At 37.3% G+C, this 13500-nt stretch overlaps 1 protein-coding gene and 1 long non-coding RNA gene across 4 annotated transcripts in view; one reads left to right on the forward strand and one right to left on the reverse strand.

Annotated features, from left to right (window-relative positions):
- The first annotated feature begins 2314 nt into the window (after positions 1–2314).
- The window catches only part of LOC118155832, a 13267-nt gene continuing 2081 nt past the window's right edge, over positions 2315–13500 (forward strand). Inside the window, exons 1-2 of the long non-coding RNA XR_004746036.1 lie at positions 2315–2455; positions 12041–12052. This is a non-coding gene — a long non-coding RNA (uncharacterized LOC118155832). The remainder of the gene's footprint in view (positions 2456–12040; positions 12053–13500) is intronic.
- The window catches only part of FRMD3 (FERM domain containing 3), a 149615-nt gene continuing 138931 nt past the window's right edge, over positions 2817–13500 (reverse strand). For all 3 annotated transcript variants that reach the window (XM_035309396.1, XM_035309397.1, XM_035309395.1), the window contains one exon: positions 2817–4715. In XM_035309396.1, coding sequence (XP_035165287.1) covers positions 4120–4715 — 596 coding nt within the window. In that variant the 3' untranslated portion in view covers positions 2817–4119. The remainder of the gene's footprint in view (positions 4716–13500) is intronic.

Raw genomic sequence — 13500 nt, forward strand, 5'->3', positions numbered from 1 at the left:
CAGTAGGTTCATCTGGCTAAAATGTACAGCAACAATCTGCCTTATAAGAAAGCAACTAGAAGCAAATCAGCTTCAAAATTAGCAGCTCTTACAAATTTCTGATCATGAGGCTGATGAAGGACTCACCTTCGTAGAGGGGAATAATTAAAGATACAAGATCAGACAGCATTTAACTGCTGTAATGGTAGAGATGTTCACGAGGTGTCTCAGAGACCCTTTATAACATGAAACAGCTGTAAGAAAACATATAGCAAATCAATATATAACATACTATCAAATGCTAAGGGTTATCTATGGTAACCATTAGCTCCAATAAATGTAGCTAGATTTCTACCAACATACATTTGGCATGACATTTCAGTGGCTTGTAATTTAATGGAAAGTCTAAAATTGTTTGTCATCATTTGGAAAGAATTTATGACAACTTCTGAATTTCTACCCAAACTACACATACTATTTTCATAAATTATGCTGCGTACTTATAATTCAAATAATGTCGAGGCAGATATGCTCTATATTTCATATGTTAAAACAGGAAAGCAACCTCTCTTGAAGGTAGCTTTATAACATACATCTTTCTAACTGAATAAATGAATCTGTCTGTAGTCCTTGAAAATTACATTTCAAATTGCCTGAGATTCCACTTAAATTTTTGTCTTTTAGATAGAGCACAGACATGCCTGCATCTAAACATTTTATGTGCTCAAGTTGCCTCAGGTTCTGATTTAGCTCCTCCAAATACTGTTCCTGTTACTGAAATCTCTTAGGAAGAGATTGCCTCTTTTCAGACCATGTGTTTTTTACCAGATGCTTTTGCACTGAGTTCCAAACCAGCTTAATGTAAGCATGTTCCATCCAAAAGCTGCACAGCTTTGTTTGCTTGACACTGTAGTTAGATCTGCCCACCAAAAGTTGCAGCCATATGTCTATAGCCAGGGCCTGTCTTTAGAACAAGACTGCTCAATTTGTACTCTGAGCATAGCAATTTTATGTAGGGGCAAACTCAAAATGGCAACTACTTCTTACATGGTAACTGGGCAAACCATTAGGCCCTTGGCACTACACATCTGCAGCCATGTTATTAACATCTTTAAGGCCATGACTTTCTTAGCGTCTCTCTAGCTAGTGAATGGGAAAAAATGTATGTAGGAAAGGAATTTGTAAGAAAGCTAAGAAATCTACCATTCCTCGCACCAACTAATTCACAACAAAAAGTGTTCTGGTGAAAAAAAATCTTTCATCATAAGAACTGTCATAACCGCAGAAAGCTTTTCTCCAGTGTATTTTTATTAGGGATTCCTGCCATCATATCAACATTACAAAACAATCAGGATGTTGACATAGAAATGTGAAATTCACTGTACAAAGATAAGGCTCGAGTTACAGATATATTATCCCCCCAGTCTCCATTGAAATAAAACCATATTTAATTCTTCCCAGAGTTGTGTTTATAAATGTTAGACAAACCACAAAATAGATTTCAAGTACATAACATTTTACAATATAATCCAAGCACAGACAGAAATACACAATACTGTACCTATAGATGCTCCATAATCCAACTCTGTAATTCTCACCAACAATATGCTAGACTGTTTGTCTGAATATGCCCAACCATATGCTAGACTGTTTGTCTGAATATGCCCAACCATATGTTTCTGCGTGCATTAGGTGGTCCTGGCCTTTATGTTAGCGGACTATCATGACTTTCAGTTAAATTACTTTGATAGGCAAGAGAATACTAGGAAGATTAGGAAGAAAGGGAAGAATTTTAAAACGCCAGGCCTGAGTGTATGCATATAGGTAGTAAAGGCAAGCACATGTGCACACATACTCTTGCATTTAACCCTACATAAGACCTCACTATACTGCACATTCTCTGAGATTATTTTCTCATGCAACTCAACCATTTTCCAATAGAGTTAAATCAAGCAAAACAATATTCCTACTTCTGGTGCGCTATAATTTACAGGGACAAGATTATATTTTAGAGCACAGGATCTTTTTTATTATTATTTTTAATATAATTGCCAGACTTAATAGGAGGCTGCATGGAGTCTTGTCTCTGTAGTCCAGCAGGACACCAGCTCTCACAGCCCTCACCACTCACACCTTTTCTGACACCTTTGCTTAAAAACAGTATCAGTGAATAATTTCCTGTTAAGGCCCAATATCTAGTTTACTATCCATTTCTATTAAGCTGAATTATATTTGGAAAGAATAATTTAACAGCAAGTAGCACAAGATAAAATCTTCATCAAGTATCTAATCAATAATGATTCTTCTGTGGAACAGAACATCAAGAAAAAGCAAAAGTGAAGAGAAAAAGGCAATTGTTCAATTTAGCCTTTGTTTCTTGGGAAATGAATAGCAATTGAAGAGTTTTCAACTGAGAAAAGCAACTTTTAAGCCCTGTAACTGTTTCATCCTTTAAAAACTGGAGAAGATTCAAAAGGTTGTCAAACTAGATATTTGCAAAGGCTTACATGAGAAAAACAAGCAAAACCAATTCTCTGATATCAGAAGTAAAGAAGTATACTTGGTAGTAATTAAGAGATGTGGTTACAATACGTTAAATGTACTTCTAATAAAACAGCCTCAAATATTCCTCCGGTTCATAATTCTCTAAGCAGGAGAACAACTCTAAGGCTGAAATCAGAGTTCGCTAGTTTAAATACGAGATATATCTGCACTAAGATCAGGGGACCAAAAAACATAAAAAATAAAAACTCTCTTTTTAGATAGAAGCTCTGTGGTGCATCTGAGGGCCTTCTAATGCTCTCAGCTATTGACAAGTCTTTTTTTTTTTTTTTTTCTTAATTATATTCTCTATGCAATACTGGAATAACTAGATATACGTCACCATGTTACGTGAAACAGCATTAGCCCATTAGGGCTTATACTAATCGGGCAAGATGGTAAGTATGCTGCTATCTGTAAAAGGAAGCATATCAGCACGCACAGAAAGTATGTTGTCTTGGAGATCAGTAATATAGGGCATCAAGGATGAAGATGCATCAGCTGAAGTGTTTAATCCTTTAACTGTGAGTCAGAACGTTTTCATGTCAACTGTACAGTCTAAAGTTTTGCTTTAAAAAGGAATACATTTTTCTTCTCTAACATTTTTAAAAGTAGGTCACTCACTCACCTACTGATTTAGGTAGGGTTTTAGCTTTTTTTTTTCTTTTTTATTTTTCCCCTACTTACTATTATCTTCTTCCATGTTATGTACAATAATCTACATTTAGACTGAAGACTCACTCTTTTCCAAAACATACTTGGACTATCTTATAAAGACTTTCTATAGCACTGATAAAGTGTAAGACAAACTAACATAAGAGGAAGGATCATTACTTTCAGTTCTGCTCACTTCCCCAAGCTTTACAACTATGCCTTTCAGAAATTCTTCTGAGTACTCAGTGTCATTTCACCTCCCCCAGGTAGACCCTACAGAACTTGAGTGAACTTCCTGTGTACTTCCCAAACCACTGTCTCTCTTATAGAGCTATATTGAATTCATTCATTCTCCAGCCAGTAGGTTAAAAACAAATAATTGCTAAAACACTAAAAATAGCCTACGTGCCCTTCTGCACTATTCTTACCAACCTGTACAATTAAATAACATCAGAAGTTATCTTTTGCTAAAAATTTACCAAAATATTTTAAACACATAAAAATGTAAAAAACAAACAAACAGAAAAACAAACCAAAAGCAAAAACCCAGCATAAACATTGCTTGTATAGGCATTGGTTAGAAGAGATTGCTGCACTAAGGAGTATATTCAAAAAAGGTTTTCTGTCAGTTTCATTAGTGTCATGGATTCTAAGGTTAAAGACAATGAACCTTATTGTTACCCCATCTTGTATGATGCAACAGATGAGCAGAAAATCTGAAATGCAATTAAAATAAAGCTTCTTTTTGGTTACTGAAAGGTGACAGAATAAGCCTGAAACTAAAGGAGCAATTTATGTGTGTAAAGGAAACATAAGAGCCTGAGGAGTCTGTAATGAACTGAATATGAAGACAGCTACCTATTGATGGCCCCAGGGGCATAATGAAAAGCTGCACTAACTGAAATTTTGAATATAGCCCTTAGTAGTGTCATATTTCTTTAAAATTTAAAAGCTGCCCAGCATGTCACGAATGAAGTTTATTTTGCAAGCTACCCACTGCCTAAGTGGGCAGTAATACTCAATGTGAAACTGCTGAAACTCTGGCGTCTGACGGATTTCATGGAGAAAAGAGATCTGAAGGTCCGACTCCAGGAGAACAAGGAGAAGAGGGAACACAAACAGTAACAGTCCAAGGCCTACAAGCAGAAGTCTGGAGAAACTCTTCACAAAGGCATTCACCTCTATGTTGCCCATTAGAAAATCATAGCTCCACCTAAGCGCTCTTCGAGCTTCTTTCAGTTCTTCTTCTTCTGCAATCATAAAGGCATTTTCATCTGCATCCAGTTCCTCAAATGAATCTGTATCATCTTTCTCATTCTCTGCTCTTGGACAGGTATCAAAAAGCATGTCAATCTCATCATCAACCGGTGTGGGCAGCAAGCTGGCACTGGGATTGTATACCAGTTCTGAGATGGTTAAAGGTTCCTCTTTCATTTTCTCTTCCTGATCAATAGCAAGATCAACATTCTCTCCAGTGTCTTTAACAGGGGAACTGGAAATCACAGGGACCAAAACATCGTCTTCCTTTGGCAGTTGGATACCTGAAAAAGAGATTAAAACAGTGATCCTAAATTTCTGTTTCCCTGGTGGCAAAACTCAGCATTCCAATCGCATTTAATGTAGATTGGAAAGAAGATGCTGCAATCATTTTGCATATTGAAACCTGACCACACACAATTAGCAAACACTAGAAAGACCTTTTCAAAATTTCATCTCTGCCAGAGGAGGACAACATCTTTTACCACGCTGCAGTACACCAGACCTGACCAAAGTCATCTGATACAGCTACCACCAATAACAGTGTAATACAAACAGAAAATAGAACAGTTCATCTTCCATGTACAGTCAGGTTTCTGATATAAATGAATACCTACTGCAGATGTGCATTGGTGCTATTTGTTTTCACAATAATAATAAAGCACAACTTTCTCTTCACTCATCTCAAAGAAAGTGATAGCATAATGGCTGAGGTTGGGACTTTTCAACGGAGAATGACATTACAAAGAGAGCATAGATTGTCATGATAAATTCGTATTAAAAGTAGACAAGATAAAAGGAGAGGGGAGTTGGCACACCATATGAGGATTTGATATGATTGAAACCAAGTGAAAATGCCTCACCTCTAAAATGAGCTCCCCCTTGTATCTCATTTTTCTTCCAGTCATCTTTCCAATCCTCATACTCAGTCTCTTTTCTCCCTCTCTCCTTCATTTCTTTCTCCCCCTCACAAAGAAGTCTTTCTTAGCCCTACTTGTATGATTATTTCTTATGAGCCAACTCTCTGCTCAAACTCTGTCCTCTCAGGACTTAATACCTTTTTTCCAGACTAGCACTTGCAGCAGTAAATCTGCAAAGGTGTGTAGCTGTTTTGCAGCTACATGAATACTACAGTGATTCTTCTCAGTTGTCAGCTGGAGGGGAGTCAGTTGGAGGGGGGAGAAAACTAGGCCCAGGGATGGGAAAAAGTGATGGGAGAACAGTTTAAAATTTATACCATGTCTCATTAACAGCACCAGAAGACATCTGTGTGCAAAAGGAACAGACCATACACAGTGCTATGTGCACCAGCAATATATAATAGCACTTAGTACATCTCATTTTGTGATCTCCATGTCTCCATTCTTTATAAATGACTAATACAGATGCAACACGGAGATAAGGATAGATCAGGTAAAACCAATGCAACAACATTATATGACTTATCCAACAAGTAACCCAGGAAAATCACAGCAACTTAGTACTTATAATTCAAATTAGCCCCATTCTTTGATTTTAGCAACAGAGGTCTGCAGAAGATGGAGTACTGACATCATTAAGGATTCATTCCAGTTCTAATGCAGTAAAAAGTAAGGTTCAGAGACTTTAAAATAATGTGGTATAAAACAATATGCATTACTACAGAAAACAAGTACTAAGAAAAGTACTCCACTGTTAATTACAATACTATAATTGTAATATAACATCTCCACTGTTAATTACAATGACATCTCCACTGTTAATTACAATAGATGCATCATGGTTTTCAGTGTGAAGAAAAGCTCTCTGCAAGCTCTATTATAGTTTTCTATTAAAGTGTAACAAACATTGGAAAAAAAAAAAAAAAAAAGATGATAACTTTGAGATGAACGAAAAGAAGCATGACCTGAACCATGCTATAATAAAGGAATGCAACACTACTCTATAAAAATGAAACAACAAAAATCAAAGCAAAAATCCTGGTCATGAAGACATCTACAGTATAAGATATACAGCTTACATGCATTTTGGATCACAATTCTAAGCTAGAATTTTAAAAAGTAACTCAACTATAATTGACCAAAATGCTGCTGAGAATCCCACTTTGAAAGCAGAAGCCTTTTCAGATTTTTCTTGAAAATGTCAGAGATTTTTAAAAATAAAAAATTATTAGGCCTAAGAATTTTAGATGCACTGTATTGAAATGATGAGCTTGGTTTCTGAAACCTACTTGCCCTCTATTTGACTAGATAGCACAAGAATATTCATGTCACTCGTTTCTTGATCATTAAACTGAGAGCAAGCCATAACTGTATTTCCGTAGAGTAGGTGATATTCACTACAGCCTAGACTTTCTCACTGTTAACACATTTTGCATTTCTTGAATGACAAGGTCTTATTTATTTTTTTTAACAGCTACCACATTCTCAAGATAGGACATATCCATGACAATCTCAGTTTCATAACAACTGATGCTAGATATGTGCACTACCAGGTCACCCAAACATAGACCTGCTCTGGGTCAGACACAGACACACGATCACACTTCCACTAGAGCCCTAAATACTCAGGGTTTGCAGCTGTATGTTTTTATTCATGCTCTATCCTTCTCATTGGAAAAAATAATTGCAGAAAATCTGTAAATACAAAGCTAACATATCAAATTTTGTAGATTAAATTAAATGAACAGATCAATACTATGTGAGATGGAGTTGCAGCACTGGGAATTTTAAAGCTTGTTAAAATATATCCTCATGAAAATATCTGCCATAGTATGATGTTGTATGTCAGAGTTTTCACAGAGTTTCACAGAGAGTTTTCACAAAATCTTCCATGTAACCTGTGCAGCTCCATTAGCATGTTCTCCAGCCTACCAAATAGATAAGTAAGGTTATCCTAGCTTACAGACTTGCCAAAAACTGGGTGAGTGCTGTCATGTTAATATCTTTTATCTTTAAAATTATACTGAACCTGATACTAGCTGGGGTGAAATGCCAATAAATGCAACATAAAAAATATATAGCATGTGACAAATATGTTGAAAAAGACATAAGCAGTGACAGTAAAACTACAGTTGAAACCTACTTACATTAAAGCACTCCTTGAACAAGCCAGTTTGCTCCTTACCTGAAAGGACAGCTTTCTGGATCCCCTTCTTAACGCAAAGCTTTGTGTCCCATGCTATATTCATCAGAGAAAATCTCTTCATTATACAGCACAGTCCTTGGGAAGCAACAGCCTTTCAGCAGAGCATGATAGATGTTACATTCATTTTCCCTTTTAAATCTTCAAAATGGCCCAGGCAGATCTCTGTCCTTGTAATTTATTATCTTTTCCTACTCTCTAGGAGATAAGCTGGCCATGCCTCCATGTGAGGTTTCACACCCTGGGTAAAGGTTAGCTGCAACCAAAAAGACCACTCCTGCTCCCTTTTGTTTGATTCCCGAGTGAGCCCATATGTAAAGCTAACCTAAGAAAATAGCTATTTTTGTTTTTTCCTAGGCTAATTCTCTGATGGATTTTCTTCCTGAATTGGCTTGTTGGGTGTTCTTAGGAGCATAGCAGGTGATGGAGAGAGAGAAGGAGTGCTCCTTTCACCAGCTGCAAGACTGCAGACCATGCTCAGCTGAAATGAAGCCTTGCCCTCAATAAAGAAAATGCAGATGTCTCCTCATTAGCTTAATTTGATTGTGTAGATATTCATTTCTTGACTCAACTTCTCTGTCCTCTCCTATGATAGCCACTTCAGAAACTCATCACTTTTTGAAATGAAGCAAGCATTATGCTGGAGTCTTTGCATTAACAAATATACTTGCTACAGTCATTGAGAGCATACAAACTGACTGACACTAGATCCAACAGTATATGACCATCAAGAGGTAAGAAAAGAGTTGGGATGATCTTTCTTCTAAGCATATTGTAACAGCATGTACCTGGATCACCAAACCTGGATCTATTCTGGATCTATTTCAGAGTGCATGCATGATACCTTGAATATGAAAGCCAAATTTTTTAAACACTCTAGCCTAACACTAAGCATCTACACATATATTTAGGTACAGAAGTACAACAATTTTCTTTTCAAAGGTGCTTTTCACTTTCTCTTAATAGGAGTAAAAGGTAAGTTGGGACACCTCAGTATGGATCAAAGGACCTAATTTTAACCTCCCAAATTCAAGAATCCTGGCTGTAAAGCTCTCTATACCTGCTTAGATGCAAGGTCAATGTTATATCTGTTTATCATGTTTCTCATCATACAGAGGACAGCTGCAACTACTCCAAAGAAAGGTCACCCCAATTTAAGGTTGTGAGCCTTCTCTCCTTCCCCAGAGTAAGTTCCAGTGTGCATAACATGCATAGTGAACATAAACGAGAAAGATCATATTAACTTCTATGAACATTGCTCTTTTCTCCTATAGCTGGCAAACATCCTTTCACTTTGTGATCAATCTGTAGATAAAAGGCAGCAGAGCTACCTTTTCAGGTTGGTGTTTTTGGAGGGGACTGCATTAAAATTGCAATGTGGCACAATTCCAAAGTGTATATCAACTTTATAGTCCATTATTTATCTTGAGCTGATAACATATAAGTGACACAATCAGACGAAGGCACACATGAAACTAAAACAATTACTACTGCCCATCATACCTACCCATATTTCCCTCTTCCTCTAACACAGTACTAAAAATAATAATAATAATAATAAATTGCATCCTAATCAGACTCAAAGCAAGAGGAAAAAAAAAATGTATTTTCAACTATTTTACCTGTTGTTAAAACACATTAAATCAAAACAACATTTTATATCAGCTTGATAAAAGTGTAAATAAACGTTTTAATATAAATATATGAAAATTTAGAGTGAGCATTAGCTGATGCTGTTGTAAACTCATTTGGTATTTTAAAATACATATAAAGTTGTTATTTTTATTCTTTCATGTTTGTTATGACACTGCAACATTTCTCAAGTCAAGGCCTAAGGAAACAATTAGCTATTAATCAGGGTTAAAGGGTTAAAGTAAGCCCACAACAAAGTTTCAGTCACGTTACAGTACACGTATATGTTGGGCCACTCAGACTTTGATGATTTCAAATGACACAAGTGCAACGGCATATTATCACTTTCAATGCTGAGATGTCTTATGCAGGCATGAGAATATCAGAATAAAGCACCAAAATTCAAAATTGTTCTTGACAACAAGAAATATTCCACTGACACAAGTTTAAGAAAGGAAAAAGGCTTTCAGATAATTTGATTTTAGAATATCAGTTATCCAAAGTAACGATTCCAGGTTTAAAACAAAAATTCCTCAATCTCCCAATGGAAAGAGAAAACATAAAACAAAGTAAGCAAATATCCTTTAACTAAATCTACAAGTCTGCTGCAAATGCTTTGGTCTTATTCACACATGATGATTACCTTGCTACCACTCTTATAAGGCTACAATTTGGAGATGGATTTTGAAAAGTTTACTGTTTTTTAATAATAATTCTATATGATATTTGGATTTATAGGAATCTGACTTGAGTATCAAATTACATTTAAGATCACATCTTTCCTTTCTTCATTTTTTTAATTTTACCTGCAATTTACAGTCCATAGCTCAAAAATTTAATACCTATGACTGGTATTAGTGGTATATTCGGTAAATCATCAGAAGAAGCATAGGGAAGTAGTTCTCCCCCTGTACTCTGCTCTCATGAGACCCCACTTGGAGCACTGCATTCAGCTCTGGGGCCCCCAACATAAGAAGGTCATGGATGTATTAGAATGAGTCAAGAGTTGGGCCACAAGGATGATCCAAAGTCTGGAGCACCTCTCCCAAAAAAGACAGGTGGGTAGGGCTGGGGTTGTTGAGCCTGGAGAATGTTCCAGTGAGACATTATAAAGGTCTTACAGTATTTAAAGAGGGTCAGCAGAAAAGAGTTCCTCTCCTGGGGAGGGACTCTTTGTCAGGGAGTTAAGTGATAGGACAAGGACAAATGGCTTTAAACTAAAAGAGGGTAAGTGTAGATTAGATATAAGGAAGAAATTCTTTACTCAGAGGGTGGTGAGGCAGTGTAACAGGTTGGCCAGAGAAGCTGTGGATGCCCCATCCCTGGAGGTGTTCAAGGCCAGGCTGGATGGGGCTTCGGGCAACCTGGTCTGGTGGGAGGTTTCCCTGCCCATGACACAGGGTTGGAATTAGATTTAAGGTCCCTTCCCACCCAAACCATTCTATGATTCTATATGATAAATAAGCCCAATGTTGCTTCTTACATATCTACAGGAAAGATTTGCTACACTTTTCTGGCAACTGGACAAATTTTACAGAGCCAAAGAGATCTCATTATATGAGCCAAAACTCAGTACTTCCCTTTCACCAAATACTGGGATTCCTCCAAACCTCTAACTTGCTACTGCAGATAGGAACATGAACAGCTGAATAAAACACAAATTCACAGTGGTCATATGCTGTGAACATGAATATGTAAGAGGTCTGACATAAATGTTGCCAGCAGCTAGTGTCTCTAAAGGAGCCAAAAACAGCAGCTGAGGATTCACAGGCTGAAGGGCAGCCCCAGCTTCCCTGTTCTTAAGAAGCTGCAGTTGCTGGGAATACAGCATTCCAGAACAATGTATACTGTTATTTAAAAAAATTCAATTTGTCCCTTGTCTAGTGGCTAGATATACTGCACATAGCTTTACTTACCAGACATGCAAACACAATTACATATCTGTAAAATGACTACAGATCATATAGGGAAAAGGGGAGAATGAACAAGTATAAAGATTTCCTTCTTTTAAACAGAGAAGTGAAAATACAGATACAGTACAGAAAGAGAAGAGCAAATGGACTCTCTGCTGGAAATACTTTACACGAGTGTGCAAAGAACTACATCTGTCAGGCTGCAATTGGAACAGCTCCTTCCTATGTCTTTCACTACTTCCTCTAGAAATATTGCGTATGCCTTACTTAATTTCATTGCAGACATAATTCATATGTACTATTCATCAAACGATGTGAAGGAGGGGGTGACTTTTCATGTGAACAAAATGCACGGAGATCAAAAAGAATATGTAGGAAAGGGAAACAGAATCTAGAATTGCACTCAAATATTTCCCTGCATCTACATCAAAGCAAGATCTGCATCACAGCCAGATGCCCAGCCCTCAGAAGTAGGAGGCCATACCCTACCCACATCCTGTGCTCATATAAAACACCTAATTTGGCTTTGCAAGGAGAGTAAATCAATGACAAAATTTACCAACTCCTTTACAGGCAGTGATCTGGAAATCCTGCTGGCAGTTCCAGTTAGTTTTATTCTTGCTGCAACTTCCAGAAGGCGGTAAAGTTCTGTCACGACTGCTCACATCAGGTGCAGACACTGTGACTCTAAGGCATCACAACTGGCCCCACAACTGCACTGAGTCACAGTGTTCAGCTAATGCCACAGTTTGTGTGGTGCCCAGAGGCTTCTGCTCTGCTCTCTACACCCTGAAATGCACACCCAAAGCAAAGCAGAGCATGCAGTACAGCAGGTTTTCTGAGGTATACTGTCTGTAGCAGTCCTCTGTCCTGGAAGGAGCTCACTGCTGGCCCCGTCCAGAAATACGATTTAGCAGTGAAAAGGTTAAGGTGAGTAGCAGGGAAGGAGAAATGTCCATCGTGGACACAGGAATGAAAGAGGAAGATTTGTCTGTCAGCAAATTATAGAAAAGGGAGGAGCTGGTGAAGAGACTGCAACCACTCATTGTCAAGCAAAAGGCCAACGAGAGCGAGGCTGCAAAGAACTGGCACCAATGTGAAAGCTTAGCGCCTGAGAAAAGGACAAGTGGGACATTTCAGCAATTCCACTGAGTTAGAAGAGCAAGTCTGGTACAAGTTAGCGTTGTTCTGAAATGGTTGCATGCAGAACAGTGCTCTCCCAAGGAGTTATGCCTTCCCCTTCTACACAAACTAACCGCAGTCCTTGGCTTTATATACTGATATACAGATTTTATACCCATATACAACAACTGGGCTAACACCCTGTAAACAAGATCAAGGTTTATAAGAATCATCACAGCCCCAGTGCACAGGTCCATTATTAGACTGGTGTCTAATACAAGACAGCTTGCAGGTATGTATTAGGAGACAGCATTTAACTGAGGAGTATGAATACAAAATACACGTAAACAGTAATCCTTTTTCCATTTTGCTACTAATTTTTGAAACAAGGGAGTTCAGTGCATTCTCACAGTTGCTAGAGCTTTGAGTGGTAACCTTGTGAAGCAGAGCCAGCCAGGAGCTGTTGTCACTCAGAGACAAGTCACTGCAAGAAGCAGGTTTTCCCGTACCTGAGATGCTTGCTGCCTTCTGATTTTCAAATGTTACAAACATGACAATACCCTGGTCTTTGCCAGAATATCATCAGTTAATTATTTTGTAAATACCCATTTCTTAAATGGAGGTTCAATATCAACAAGGCATGATTTTATATAAGTGCATGAAGAACTGACATCTGTCTGCAAAAATATGAAAAGTAAAAGGTATCACAGAAAGCATGGAGAAACAAATTTTGAAATGCCACACTTCATTAAGGAGGCAGAAATATATAGATTGATGGGTGGACCAACCCATCTTTGGAAAACAAATCATTATGGTATAAAAGCAAGTAAAAATCTTAGTTGTGGTTGCTATCCAGAGCAACATTGAATATTTGTTCCTTGGGTCCCATTGTTTTATGCAGAATTAAAAAAAAAAAAAAAAAAAATCAAGCTCCTTTTTTCTTTTCAGTATTATTATTCAGTATATTATATTAGTCAGTATGGAAAAATAACAGCAACAAAGTTATGGTCTGGTAACACAAGCCACTCAATCGCAGTAAAACTCAACTGTATTCAGTCAATATTCAAAATGTGCTATCAACCTATCTGCTAATTTAAGAACTGTTTGGTTTGTTAGAAATTACTATTTTTTAAAGTTTTTCTCCCCCTACGTTGAAGAAAGCTGCAAGGGTAAAAATTCCAGTCATTCATTCATTAGCAATTAATGAATTAGTCCACTATTTCAGCAATATATTACAACAAATCTCGTTTTTTTTTTTTTTTTTTTTTTTTTTTTTTTT

The sequence above is a fragment of the Oxyura jamaicensis genome, chromosome Z (genome assembly GCF_011077185.1).
Source record: "Oxyura jamaicensis isolate SHBP4307 breed ruddy duck chromosome Z, BPBGC_Ojam_1.0, whole genome shotgun sequence".
NCBI classification, from domain to species: domain Eukaryota; kingdom Metazoa; phylum Chordata; class Aves; order Anseriformes; family Anatidae; genus Oxyura; species Oxyura jamaicensis.